The sequence below is a fragment of the Gallinula chloropus genome, assembly GCF_964237585.1.
Source record: "Gallinula chloropus genome assembly, chromosome: 23".
NCBI classification, from domain to species: Eukaryota; Metazoa; Chordata; class Aves; order Gruiformes; family Rallidae; genus Gallinula; species Gallinula chloropus.
In genome coordinates, this window is record NC_140108.1 from 6,232,641 (window position 1) to 6,246,212 (window position 13,572).

The 13,572-nt window shown below is 53.1% G+C and overlaps 1 protein-coding gene across 1 annotated transcript; it reads left to right on the forward strand.

Moving 5' to 3' along the window:
- Positions 1 to 219: 219 nt before the first annotated feature.
- PPCS (phosphopantothenoylcysteine synthetase) lies at positions 220 to 3,197 on the forward strand. The gene is made up of 3 exons (XM_084274538.1): positions 220 to 342; positions 1,204 to 1,307; positions 2,249 to 3,197. Exons 2-3 carry the CDS (start codon positions 1,215 to 1,217, stop codon positions 2,570 to 2,572), a joined length of 417 nt encoding a protein of 138 aa, XP_084130664.1. The 5' UTR covers positions 220 to 342; positions 1,204 to 1,214; the 3' UTR covers positions 2,573 to 3,197.
- Positions 3,198 to 13,572: the final 10,375 nt, after the last annotated feature.

The following is a 13,572-nucleotide window of genomic DNA, read 5'->3' on the forward strand; positions in this document are numbered from 1 at the left end:
GCTTCCTGGAGAACTTCAGCAGCGGCCGGCGCGGCGCCGCCTCCGCCGAGCGCCTGGTGGGCGCCGGTTACGCCGTCTGCTTCCTCCACCGGGCCCGCAGCGCCTTCCCCTGGGCCAGGGTCCTCCCGCCCCCCGGGCCCGCCCTGCTCGACGCTCTCCGTCTCACCCCCGGGCCGCCCCCCGGCGTGGCCGCCGACCCCGCCGCCCTCCCCGCCTTGCTGCCCGCCCTCCGCCAGTACCGCCGCGCTACCGAGGCCGGGGCGCTGCTGGCCATCGAGTTCACCGGGCTGGCGGAGTATCTGGCGCTGCTGAGAGCTGCCGCCCGAGCCCTGGCGCCTTTCGGTACGGGGAGGGGACGGGGTGGGGTGGGACCGGGGGGCCTGGGCGTGAGGGGATGGAGCCGGTGTGAGGGGCTAAGGGGGCCTGGGGGTGAGGGGACAGGCCCCGAGGGAGCCCCGGGGTGAGGGGACAGGCCCCGAGGGAGCCCCGGCGTGAGGGGAGAGGCCCAGAGGGAGCCCCGGGGTGAGGGGAGAGGCCCAGAGGGAGCCCCGGGGTGAGGGGACAGGGCCAGAGGGAGCCCCGGGGTGAGGGGACGGGACCAGAGGGAGCCCCGGGGTGAGGGGACGGGACCAGAGGGAGCCCCGGGGTGAGGGGACGGGACCAGAGGGAGCCCCGGGGTGAGGGGACGGGACCAGAGGGAGCCCCGGGGTGAGGGGACGGGACCAGAGGGAGCCCCGGGGTGAGGGGACGGGACCAGAGGGAGCCCCGGGGTGAGGGGACAGGGCCAGAGGGAGCCCCGGGGTGAGGGGACGGGACCAGAGGGAGCCCCGGGGTGAGGGGACGGGACCAGAGGGAGCCCCGGGGTGAGGGGACAGGGCCAGAGGGAGCCCAGGGTGAGGGGATGGGAGCAGGGGGAGTCTGGGTGTGATGGGACGGGCTTACCCCCCCACTTTCCAGCTTCCACCCCAGGGTAGCACCAGTGTGAGGGGACAAGATGGCCCCAGGGCTTGTTGGGCTCAGGTGTCAGGGGCCAAGTGAGCCCGTGGGGGCTCCAACACCCTGGGGTGAGGGTCTGGGTCATCCCCAGGGGCTGTTAGGACTTGGTGTCAGGAGACAGGCTGCCTTGCTGGGTGGCTGCCACTGAAGGGACCCCGTTGTGTGGGGCCAGCAGCGATGGGTGACAGCCGCTTGTGTTCCTCCCAGGCTCCAGTGTCATGTTCTACCTGGCAGCTGCCGTGTCGGATTTCTACATCCCTGCCTCAGAGATGCCAGAGCACAAGATCCAGTCCTCAGAGGGGCCCCTGCAGGTGAGGGACCCTTGGCCATGACAGCCTCATGAGGGGCCTGGGGGCTGGCTGGGAATAAAACCTGGGGAAGGTGGCTGAGCAATGGGCTTTGCTGGCCAACAGAGTGGGCATTTTCCCTGGGACTTTTGTAGCTGTAAAATTTTTTTTAATGTCTCTCTGCTTCTGTTTATGTTTCCAGAGCAGGTTTTAGCTCTCAAATAACAGAACATTTATGCAGTTAGTGTGGGCCTGCTTCATTGCTTAAGAACACCCCCCTTATTGTTAAGGCCAGACTGAGAACTGAATACAACTTTACAGTGCATGCCAGTGACATTTTAACCTGGTTTGGCAAGATCTGACCAAATGCTGCCTTGGGAAACTTCCCAGTGTAAACATGACATTAAGGGCCACAGAGATGCTCAGAGGGCTGGAGCAGCTCCCCTATGGAGAGAGGCTGAGGGAGCTGGGCTGGGTCAGCCTGGAGAAGAGAAGGCTGTGGGGGGACCTCATTGCAGCCTCCAGTCCCTGAAGGGAGCAGAGGAACAGGAGGGGAACCAGCTTGTTAAAGGGCAGAGACTGGCAGGACAAGGGGGATGGAGTGAAGCTGAAGGAGGGGAGGTTTAGATGAGAGATTGGAGGGAAGTTCTTTGCAGAGAGAGTGGTGAGGGGCTGGAAGGGGCTGCCCAGAGAGGGGGTGGGTGCCCCATCCCTGGAGGTGTCCAAGGCCAGGTTGGATGGGGCCCTGGGCAACCTTGTGTAGCTCCAGGCCTGGAGGTTGTTTTCCCTGCTTGTGGCAGGGGGTTGGAGCTCTGTGACCCTTGGGGTCCCTTCCAACCCAGCCCAGTCTGGGATCCTCTGGTTTGAAGCTGTGTTTCCCCTGGCTGCCCTTCCCCCTGTCTCCTCGCGAAACCCGTCGTAACCTTTTCACTGAAGCTTTTCTCCGCTCTCCTTCCCTCACGTAGATCACGATGAAGATGGTGCCAAAAATGCTGTCCCCTCTGGTCAAAGAATGGGCCCCAGAGGCCTTTGTGATTTCCTTTAAGCTGGAGACAGATCCCTTGATCTTAATCAATAAGTCACGCCAGGCTCTGGAGAAGTATCGTCACCAGGTGGTGGTCGCAAACGTCCTGGAGTCCCGGAGAACCTCAGTGATTATCGTAACCAAAGACTCTCAGACTCCCTTATCCCTTTCTGATGAGGAAATAGCACAAGGCATGGAAATAGAGGAGAAAATAGTCAGCTATCTCCAGGGCCAACACACTGCCTTTATAGAGAAGAAAGCCTGAGGACTGGCCCTGAATGACACAGGGGAAATTGCACTAGAGAGGGAGCAGAACTGGAGCAATTCTTTATCCCAGGTAAATAATCCTCAGTGAAATGCTGTGGGGGAAGAGGCTGCCGTCCAAAAACACTGTGTAACTTCCCTGCAGCTTGGAAAATGGTTATTGTTGCTTATGGAAAAAAAAAAGAAGAGAAAAATACACTGAAGTGAAAACATTCTGAAGGGTGGTATTTGTTCTGGTGTCTCATGAGGGCAAGGATGCACTTTGGGGTTGGACTTGATGATCTCTTGAGGTCTTTTCCAACCCCTACAATTCTGTGATTGTTTTATTTCTGTCCCAGGGGCTGGGAGAACCAGGGGGTGGAGAAAACTGTGTCTATGTCTGTATATAAAAGGTTCTCTTGAATCTGCCTCTTCAGAGCTTCTTTTTCAAATTGTTGGATGGAAGGGGAGGTGCTTTTTGCAGAAAAGAAGATGTTCTGGTTTGCTGATGGGAGCAGCAGAGCAGCTGGCTGGTGTTGGAAGTGGATGGTGAAGTGGCACAGGCTGAAGGAGAAACGAGGTGGAAACAGCCTTGGAGAGAGTGTCTGCTGCTCCAGGGGAGATCAGTGGACCTGCACTTCAGGAGCTCTGCCCCAAAATGCTGTGTAAAAAAAATTGGTACTGTGGCTGTGTCCCTAAACTAGCTGTTTTATTCTGGTCTCATCTTGGTTTGGGTGTCTGTAGGTTGCTGGGGTAGAGGCAGGGAGACACGGAGTGCAAGTGGTGGTCTCTGAGCGTGGCTGGTGGCCAAGAGGTGGGAGGAAGAGGAGGAGGAGGTGAGGGTAGGGAGTGGGTGAGGTGTCAGCCATCTGCCCTGGGAGGAGACGTTGCTGTGTAGCTGGAATTAAAATGGGAATGGGTTAGAACTGGGACACTCCTGGTTTCCTCTGAAGGATTACAGCTTTGAAGCATATCTTACTGATGCCCCATCCCTGGGGGTGTCCAAGGCCAGGTTGGCTGGGGCCCTGGGCAACCTTGTGTAGCTCCAGGGCTGGAGGTTGGTGTCCCTGCCTGTGGCAGGGGGTTGGAGCTCTGTGATCCTTGGGGTCCCTTCCAACCCAGACCAGTCTGGGATTCTATTCCTCATACAAGCAAAGTGCAAATCTGGGGGGGGGGGGGGGGACCAAAACTGCAGCGCTGCTGCTGCCTGTTGTGTGTCTGTTGATGTGCTTTCCCTGAACTGAATGTCTGTAAAGAGAAGCTGGTAATGGATGAGACCCTGCTTCTCCCACTTGAAGCCTCTCCAGAGGTGAGGCTGCTCTATTTAAAACCTCTGAGCTTTCAAGAAGGCAGCAGTGCTTTTGCCATGACCCTCATCACCTGAAAATTGTGTGTGCCTGTTTCAGCACCCACTTCCAGCACCAGCTGACTGCCAGCCCTGGGGATGGAGACAGAACATCTGACTTAACTTCAGAGAAGTTCCTTTATATATGGACATAAATGTGTATGAGCTCATAAAACAAGGAGAAGAAACCCAGGAGAGAGAGCAGAGGGTGAGGATGGGCTCAGTGGCTCAAAGGGCCCTTGTGGTGTGCGGGGTGGATGTTTAGTGATGGGAGAAGCAATCTGGATTCGTTAGGAGTGCTGGGGAGGGGAATGAACAGCTACATGGCCAGGACTGGTGTTTGCAGAAGGTGGAGAGAGGAGTGGAGCTGTTGGGAGGGTGCTGGAGCCCAGCGTGGAGAAGACTTCACACCCCGATGTGCTGTTGGTGACGGTCTTGTTTCAAGTGGGAGGTTGAACGAAGGAGCTTGAGAGTGGTTGTCCCAGCACCAGCATCTGCTGGGCACCAGCCTGTTGTGGTACCATGAGCAGGAAGCAGCTCCAGCAGATCAGGACCCACCCGTGCATCCTTCCCTGAGGGTCCCAGACTCTGCTCCATCCCAGGCCATTCCCCTTCTCCCTGATGTCTTCTCCCTTTGCTCTCCTGCCTTCAGCTGGTGAGTGAGCTCTGCAGGGTGACGCCTGCCTTGTCCCTCGCAGTTTCTCCCTCTTGCCCTCAGGGCTTCCCTGTTTTACCTTCGTGGTGGGGTTTAGAAGAACCCTGAAAAGTCCTTCAGCCGGTTCCGCTCGGGTTCTGCAGCGTTTGGCTGGAGCCTTCGCCTGCTCAGCGGGCTGTAAGGCCGGGGGCAGGGCAGGGCGGGCCGAGATGCCGCCGCTTGGGTGGCATCCGATGGGAGGAATAGCCCCGGTTCGGCGGGGTGCGGGGCAAGAACCGGGACGGGCTCCATCCATCCCTGCCCGGGGGAGCGCGGCGGCCACCTCCGCGGGGAGGGGGCGTGGCCTGGGGAGGGGGGCGTGGCTTAGGCGGTGGGGGGCGTGGTCCCGACGGCTGGGCGGGCTCCCCGCCGTTGCCATGGCAACGAGGCCTGCCCCTGGCCTGTGCTGCATGGAGGCGGCCGCGGTGGGTCCCCGAACCCGGGGTGGGGGGAGCAGGGTTTGGGGGGGTCTGTGCGTGGTGGGAGGGGGGGGATTGCCCCGCCGTCGCTCACGGTTCCTCTCGGTTCTCTCGCAGGAGCAGGCCCCGGCCCGGCGCTGGCTGCAGGCCGATGGTGCCGACCCCACCGCCCCAGCCAGGAAGCTGCTGGGCCAGGCCAGGCTGGGTGGTTGCTGCGAGGCGTCAAGGCCCCAGCTCGGCTACCTGGAGCGGTGGTGAGCCGAGAAGAGACACGTAAGGGCTGGGAGAAGAGGGTCAGAGTTACCCTTTCGGGTTTTAACCCCAAACACACCCATTTCCCTGTCGTTCTGCAGCAGCACATCGAGGGGTGTGCTCAGCTAAAAGCTGCTCTCCTCTTGCCCACAAGATCGCAGGGTGTGCAGCCCAGTCTCTCACATTGGGTCACTGAAAAGCCCAGCATCTCCCACAGAGCAGGAGCTGAGAGTCATCCCCATCTCCTCCCACCTTCCAGGCCTTTCAGTCAAGTTTTTGACACCCCCAGATGTTGCAAAGGCGCAAATAAGTCGTGTCCTACAAATGCCTGAGGTTATCCTGTAAATATCTGGGGGCTGGGAGCTATTTGTGCTAGCAACTCGCTGGCCAGATGTATAAATGCTCTCAGGTATAGCAATGTTTCCTATATTCCTAGGTGGAAGGCCGTGGGGGTCACATCCATAACGTGATGGAGCGATGGGCCAAGCTGTGTTCCCTCTGAAACTAGTGACTTTCCCTTTGATTTAAACAAAGTCCATGGTTTTTAAAAACCAACAACTTTGGAGGCTGGTGCTGTGTTTGTGGTGGTGATTGCAAACTTGGCCTGTGTGCTTATTTTGGTCTTGTCACTGGAAAACTGGGAAGAAACCTTGTAACACCAACGCAGCATTAAACCACAGGCATTCCTTACTGCAGCCCTGGATGCATGGGGGATAGCTCCACCTAATGTGCATTCCACACAGTAGAAAGCATACAGGTTCTATAGGATAAAGATATATGTATCCATTGTATTTATTGGAAAAGGCTGTCTTGTGATAATGGCTCCTTGGAGGTTACCTGTGTATCCTCCTCTCCATCACGTGTGCTCGGTGACTTGAGTCACTGGGCCTTGAGGGTCCCTGCAAGTGTCCCACCTGTGTTTCTGGGCACACCAGCCTTATCCAAAGTAGTTAACCTCTCCAGAATGACCTGCTTCATGACCACCATTCCTTGGCCTGTTCCTGAGGTGGGGTAGGGCCATACAAGAGGTGCAGCCACATTGTTCATTGCCATGCTGACCCATTACCTCACCCACCAGCCTCTATTACCTTGGTTACAAAATTACACATTGAACAAGCTGCTTTCCCATCACGTTGGCTACAGTATCATCATTTTGTTTAAAGCAAGTTATTTTGGTTCTGCTTGAGGTGATTTGCTTTCTTCTCAAACCCTGGAATCGCTTCCAGGAGGGACAAATATGTCTTGCTGAGTTTAGTTCTTGATTTTCTTCCTAGTCTTCTGTTGTTGAATAGAGGAGGCTGAGGGGAGACCTTATCACCACCTAAAAATACCTGACAGGAAGGTGCAGAGAGGTGGGTGATGGTCTCTTCAGCCAGGGGACAGGAGAAGGGACAAGGGGCAATGGGCTTAAGCTGCCCCAGGGCAGGGTCAGAGCAGATGGGAGGGAAAACTTCTTCCCCAAAAGGGTTATCGGTGCTGAAACAGGCTGCCCAGGGAGGGGCTGAGTCCCCAACCCTGATGTGTTTAAAAGATGGGTAGATGAGGTGCTCAGGATATGGGTTAGTTGAGGACAGGAATGGTTGGACATGATCTGAAAGGTCTTTTCCAATCTGGTGGTTCTGAGTGCTTACAGCATGGTGTTACCCTTAACAACTCCTTTTGTGGGGTGTGTGATCCTGGGCTTAAGGTAAAACTGGGAGAGAGAGCTCAGCTCCAGGAGTTTCTTTCCTATGCCTGCTTTATTTGGGGCAGCAAATACAGGGGGTTTGGGATTCTGGTTTTGAGTCTCTGCTCAGTTTTGACCAGCAGAACAGCTTTGGGGAGCACATCTGGTGCAGGGACTCTGCAAAGCTGGGTGTGCTTAACCACTGCCTGAAAACCTGCTTCCTCTGGGCACATGCAGCCGTTGTTTAGTGTTGAAAGCAGTGGTACACAAGGGAATTAACGACTAATGAGCTTTTGGGAGCATCGTTGTGGCAGAGAACTTTGTTACTGGTTCTTCTCTTCCCCACAAGGTGGCAGGCGAATGATGACCACGTCCCACAAGCTGGCTTTGCATTTGTTCCCCCTTAGTTGCTCTGCTCCTTTGGATCTTTTCCCATAGGGTTTTTTTTAAGGGATTTTTGTGGCTGTTGAGCAATAATTAACGCTTGAAAGGAAACAGATCCGTGTCCGTGGCTCTTGGTGTATCCGTGGCTGTGGTGGGTTGCTAATTGAGGTTAAGTTGTTACCAGCCTGCTGTCCCCAGGGAGGGTGTTTGTGGGTCTGGGATGTTTTGGTGCTGTACAGTGTTGCTGTGCAGCTTTCTGGAGGAGTTTGCTTTGGGATATTGCTGCCAGCCTTTGGTTTTTAAGGCTCATTATTACCTTACTGATGGGATTAGCTGTGATCCATGCAATATGCATTGATGATTTAGTCATCTAGGCAGTGGATGTGATCTGTGCCTTTTGCCTGTCCTCTGCTGCAGGGATGTGTTTTGGGATGCTTGTAGTTTGTTTATTTTGGCTTCACAGATCACACAAAAGCCCCACAAACCCCCCAAAAAACCCCAACTCACAGCCCATCTCTGGCTGAAGGTCTTGAACTAGAAGTTGGTTGTCCTTTGGGTCTTAGTCCCCCTCTTCTTTTTATGGGGCAGCTGGTTGTGCATTGTAGGGACAAGATGATACTGCAAGGGCAGGCTGGAGAAGGGTTTTGTGGAAAGGCAGACCTAGAAGAAAAGGTCTTCTAGGACTGCTAAAGAAAATTGTGGGCAAGGCAAGAACAAGGGGATGGTGGTAGGGAGCTTGTGGAGGCTTGGGCTGGTAAGGAGTTTGGATGGGAAAGGGTAGATGAGGCCAGAGGCTGGGTCCAAGCCTGTGGTGTGAAGGAGGAGCCCGACCCATGAGTGGACAGGATCTGTCCTCATCTTGTAGTGACAGTTGTGAGTCCCAGCTGTGGGGAGCTGAGAGATGGGTCAGGGAAGGGAAGAGGCAAAGACTTCCCACAGGCAGGAGAGCGCCTGGGCAGGGCTCTCAGGGTGACCACACTCCCTCTGGAAGACCAGACCAGAAGCTGTCCCTCCATCCAAGGATTCCTGGGAGTGATTTGATCAGCTAAAAGCTATTTCTGATGATAAAAGGTAAGTTTCTACTTCCATATGTACATCTTCCCTGGAATGGGCTCGAAGGGTTGCTGCAGAGAGCAGCACTGCTGGCTGTGTGTTACCCACCTGAGCTTCACCTCCCTTGATACCTCTGCCCAGAGGGAGGTTTTTCCTTTCCTTGAGGCAGTTGGTAATCTGCTTCTGATGGTTCTTGTCGAATCCTCTCCAGTGTTTGTGGAGGGCAGGCTGATATCTGACGTGCTGCATTGCCAGAAGCCTTTCTGAAAACCCAGATGCAGTCAGGGCTTTGCCTTGATTTGGTTAAAAAGTGAAATTAAACCAACAAATCATCGTGGCCTGAGCTTGGGCATTGTAACTGCAGTGATGCTTAAACCTTCCCAGCGTGGATGAGAGGAGGCAGCTTCTGGTGTGGGGGTGAGGATACTGGTGAACTGCTTGTTTTGGGGAGGCATCCTGGGGTAAGACACCTCTGCAGGTACAACACTGGCTTCCAACAGAGCGAGTGCAGAGGTGCTGCAGGGCACCCGTGCTGGTGGCCTTCATGTTGCTGGTGTGAGAGGTTTGTTCTTCCCAAATAGGGTGTGTTGGATGTTCTAGGGAGGGGTTTTGGGATACCTGTAAGAAATCACCAGGCTTTTACAAGCAGGTGATCCCTGCTGTGTACTGCAGACTGCCTTCATGCTCCCAAGGCCTCTTTCACCTGCCTTAGGTCATGGTACCCCAAACTATACTGCTTAGATGTAGGGGGAGTACTCTCAAGTAAAACTGTTGCTGTAGGAGCCACTGTATGAGTTGAGAGTGCTGGCCCTCAAAGGGAGGGTTTGTTGGCTGTATAACAGAGCAGCTTTCAGCTTATTTTTGGTGGGATTTGGTGAAACTGGGAGGAAACTCCAAGGTGAGGTGAAGGCAAAGAGGGGGGTTCAGTTGGGTATGAGCTGTGTGCTCTCCATAGTGCAGCTGGAGCAAGCCACCAGCTATTTTTAAACTGCACAACACACTGTTTTGCTCTTCCCCATGCAGGCAAACTGCAGCTCAGCTGAGTCTGACCTCTTCATTGAGTGATCTGTAATTCATAACCACAGGGGAAGGCCAACGGGGAGCCACAGGGTGTTTTCCATCCATAGGGCTGGACAGAGCTGGCTGCAAAGCACAAAGTGGAAACAAGAGATTGATTTGAGCCTGAGGATGTGATTGCACTGGGCCCTCTGCTAAATCCAGTGGATGGAAGTGAGGAACAGGCTTGTCCAGAGCTGTGTATGTACTCTGTGGAGGACTATGAGGAATATTTACTCTGCTTAACTCCTGCTCCCTAAGCAGTGGAAGAGTGTGAATATCCCTCCTTCCTCCATACAAACCCCATAACTCCCCCAATTCCCACCCTACACCACTTGGAAACATTTATAATCCTGTTTGGGCTAGAAATTGGGGAGAGGGCTTATTGGTGTGTTTTAAATATGAATGGCAGGGGTTTGGAGAAACCCTTCCTTAGCTTAACAAGCTAGTGGGTCCAGTGCAGGTGTTGCTGCCCTGACCACCTGGGACACCAGAGGTTCCTCATACTCTCCTGGCAGATAAACCTCCAACCATGCAACTGAGGGGGTCTTTTTAATGACACAAAGGACCTACCCATAAACCAGCTCTTCCTGCAGATCCCATTGTCATTCCCTTTTCCTCAGAGGCCAGCACAAAGTCTCCCTAGCTATAATTTTGGGATAAACATTGAAGAATTGACTGTTAAATTGGGAAAGGATTTCTTTCTCTGCTTTAATCCTAGAGGAGACCTTCAAAGAACAGGCCTGTGTTACCAGCAAGTGGTTCTTAGCCTGGATTTATGCCTGGTTTTGGAGGATGGGCCAGGAACACTGTTCAGGGAGCGATTCCTAAATCCATATTTTAGGAAGGATTCCAAGTCCTGTTGTCCCCACAGGCTGCTGTTTCTCCAGCAGCTTCAGAGGTTGGTTCCTCACCATGCTTTCCTGATGTACCACTTGGGATCCAACCCCTCATGCACGATGTGGCAGGTGCTCCAGCACACTGGCACTGTGCATGGGGGGGGAAATAAGATATTCAGACCCATCTCTCTGCCAGAGAGTCCTTAGGAAAACACTGATAATGGTGTTTTGTGTCCCTTCTTCCAAAGAGAACTCTTGTGTGCCTATCCATCTGTTTTTTCTCTTTGGAATCTCATTTTTGTAGTTCCCACCACACTGTATTAAGGGGTAAGAGGGTTGGGGATAACCAGGTTGGTGAAATTTGGCTGCTGGGCAGAGGAAAATGGTTGTAGTAATTCCTCCACTTAAAGTAAGGCAAGAGAACTCAGTCTAAGCAGGTCCTGTTGCTTGCTTGGCTGGCAGGGTGGTGGATGGGAGTGGGAAGGTTGGGGCAGTGGAAAAAGAGCTGAGATAAGGGAGTGGGAGGCAGTATGGAAGAGAATAAATATTTTATAAGCTGTTGGTGAGGAGCTAGGATGCAGGTCTGGAGGGAATTGGGCATCACTTGCTCCTCTGCTCACAGAAAGCCTTGTCTTGCAGAATCCCAGCTGAAGGAGGTTGAGAAGATGCTGGAACAAGATGACTTGTCCCAAACACCTCCCAGCAACGACAGTGACCAGATTGCTTATTTACTGGTGGAAAGGACAACACTGCTGGAGAATGTGGAGGTGGCAGATGAGGAGCAGAAAGCATGCAGCCACAAAGACAGGCTGTGTGCTGCACAGCTTCAGGTACCTCCTGCTTTGGCTGCTCAGGCTGGCTGGAAGTGTGCTGAGGAAAAGGTGCTGTTTGAGACACTTTCTAAAATGAATAAAGATTTCTCCTACCCATGAGGATGCTGTGGATTCTTAATGCTGAAGGGGATCTCTTTATTAGGCTTCACACTCATGTATGTGCCTGTGATTTGCTCCCACACCTTGTGTAGGGGTAGCAAATAGGGTTAATTCTGACAGGGTGGATGTTGAAGAGTTTGTGATCTAGTTTGAGGATCTTCATTGGATACTAATGACTTTCTACTAATGCAGATTTCCTGATGATCCAGTGTTGCATTTCAGATGACTGGCTTCCCCTGAAAATCATTAATTTAAGGAAATCCCTGTCCTTAAGGTGAGGGTAGAACTCTTCAGTTGTCTTCCAGCTGCTGAGCAGGAGGATGGAAGTCAAGCAAACCTCTTGCTTACAAACTGACTTCAGGAAATAAATTTCACAGTGTGGCTGGGTGTTTGGCAGGTTAGAGAGGACCATCATGTCCTGATTTTTTGCTTTCTGAGGCCTAGATGAAGAATACTGGCAGAGGGTGGAGGAGCAGCAGCAGCCTCTGTGTGTTGGATCAGGATTTGTGATGCAGAGTGTTGGACTGTTCTTGCTTTTCCTAGTCTCCTCCCATCCCTTCAGATGTGTCCAGGCAGAGTTGCCCCTCTGGAGGGGTTGCTCCTGCCTGGGGACCCAGCGGGTGAGCTTAGGGGAGAAGGTTTGAAGTTTAGAAAGCTTCTTGGCCTGGTTTTTTTTTGAGCAAGGTTGTTGAAGGAGGGAAGGAAAATGTTTTCTTGCATGATTAAAGCCCATGATCTTAATGCTCCTCACTGCCAACCAAACACTTCTCTGCAGTTCTTATACCAGGACCCCTTTTCCCTGTGTTTTTAAAACCAGGTGAAAGAGATACTGATCTGTCTTCCAGGAAAAGAGCTTCTCTAAAGCAAACTCTTCTTTAATTCTCCCCTGATGATGTCATTGCTGTCTGTGCTTATGAACCAGAAACTGGTGATTAAGCACCCCATTGTTTGGGATAGCACCACGCTTGTTTTACAGAGTCATTAGAGTCCCAGCAGTGTTACAAGTTAATAGGTTAATTGCTCTGGTTACTCTGTGTACTGTTACTCTGTTTGCTGTGGAGCCTTTTCTTAATCTCAAATGACCTGTTCAGTACTTGTTTCACTGGAGCTCTGGAGATGTTCCTGGCTGTTGCAGAAATGAATACAGCTTTTAGCTAGACTGCTCAAGCATAATTAATGATGATATATTCTCTTTTTTTTTTGGATGTATCCTCACTAACACAAAAAGCCATGGTACAAGCACTCTGCTTTGTGTAGCCACCTCTACATGGGGCGATGCTTCCTGAGCTCCAGCAGCTGGCACAGCTTATGAAGGACACTCAGCTCTCTGGAGCTGAGGTGCAGAAATGACAATCAACTTCTTGAGTGACAGCAAGTCCTTGATGCTGGCTCATGTGTGCTGGCTGCAGGAGGCTGTTAACTTGAGGTGGTTCAGAAGGAAAGGAACATGGGGAAGTACCCATGTGGTTGATAAAATGAGACAAGCAGGCTCATCCCCAGTGTGTTTCTCTGAGCAAAGCTGGGCCCACAGGCTCAAGAAGGGAGATGGCAGGGAGATCATGCAGTTACTGGGACAAAACCAACCCTGCAAAGTTCCCAGTACTGGCTGAGACCCCTGAGGGATTTTCACAAGGGTTTGGTGTTGAACTCTGGTTGAGGTGCACCCCTCAAATGTCAGGTGTGATTACAAACCCCCTCCTAGTCAAGCTAGGTTACCACTGAAGAGCCTGCATGCTCAGGGATGTGTGGCAGCAGGCTTTCTGCTGCTGGTGATGTATTGAAATCCCTTTCTGTGCAAGGATGAGGTCGATTCCCTCCATCAGACATCAGAAGATGAACAGGAGCAGCATGAATTGACACAGCTTATGGGAGAGACAACGAATGGGGTAATTATCACATGTTTCCTTCTTGGTGACACAGCTTGTAGGTGAGATTTCAAGCTGTGGGTCAGCTCTCAAGCATGCTGTGAGCTTTTTAGCTAATGGGATGAGAGGGAGGTCTGAAGTTCAGGCTACACAACCCCATCAGCCTGGTGCTAGGTGTGAGTTAATTGTTTCTGCTGAGAGCCAGGGCTAACATCTCCCCAGCTTTGGGTCAGGGCTGGTGTGTAAGCACCCACCTCCACCAGTGCTATGTCAAAGAAATGCCATCAGGGATGAGTGGACCAAAACAGCTCTTTTTACATCAGCTGAAATGACTTTTCAGAATCACAGGGTGGTGGGAGCAGTGTCCTATGCTCTAGGATCAAGTGCAGACTGGAAGGGGAGGTTGGCTGTGCCAGGCTGGCTTGGGGCTAGTGTCTCACAACAGCCATGGGACCAGGAATCTGCAGAGTTGACTTGTCCTTGAAGCCTCATGGGGTGTGGTGGAGCCTGCTGCTTG

What these genes read in the sequence shown, in the direction of transcription:
- PPCS (XM_084274538.1), top strand. Translation starts at nt 1,215, where the DNA reads ATGTTCTACCTGGCAGCTGCCGTGTCGGATTTCTACATCCCTGCCTCA. An exon ending in CCTCAGAGGGGCCCCTGCAG is followed by an intron (nt 1,308 to 2,248) that starts GTGAGGGACCCT and finishes TCCCTCACGTAG; the next exon opens with ATCACGATGAAGATGGTGCC.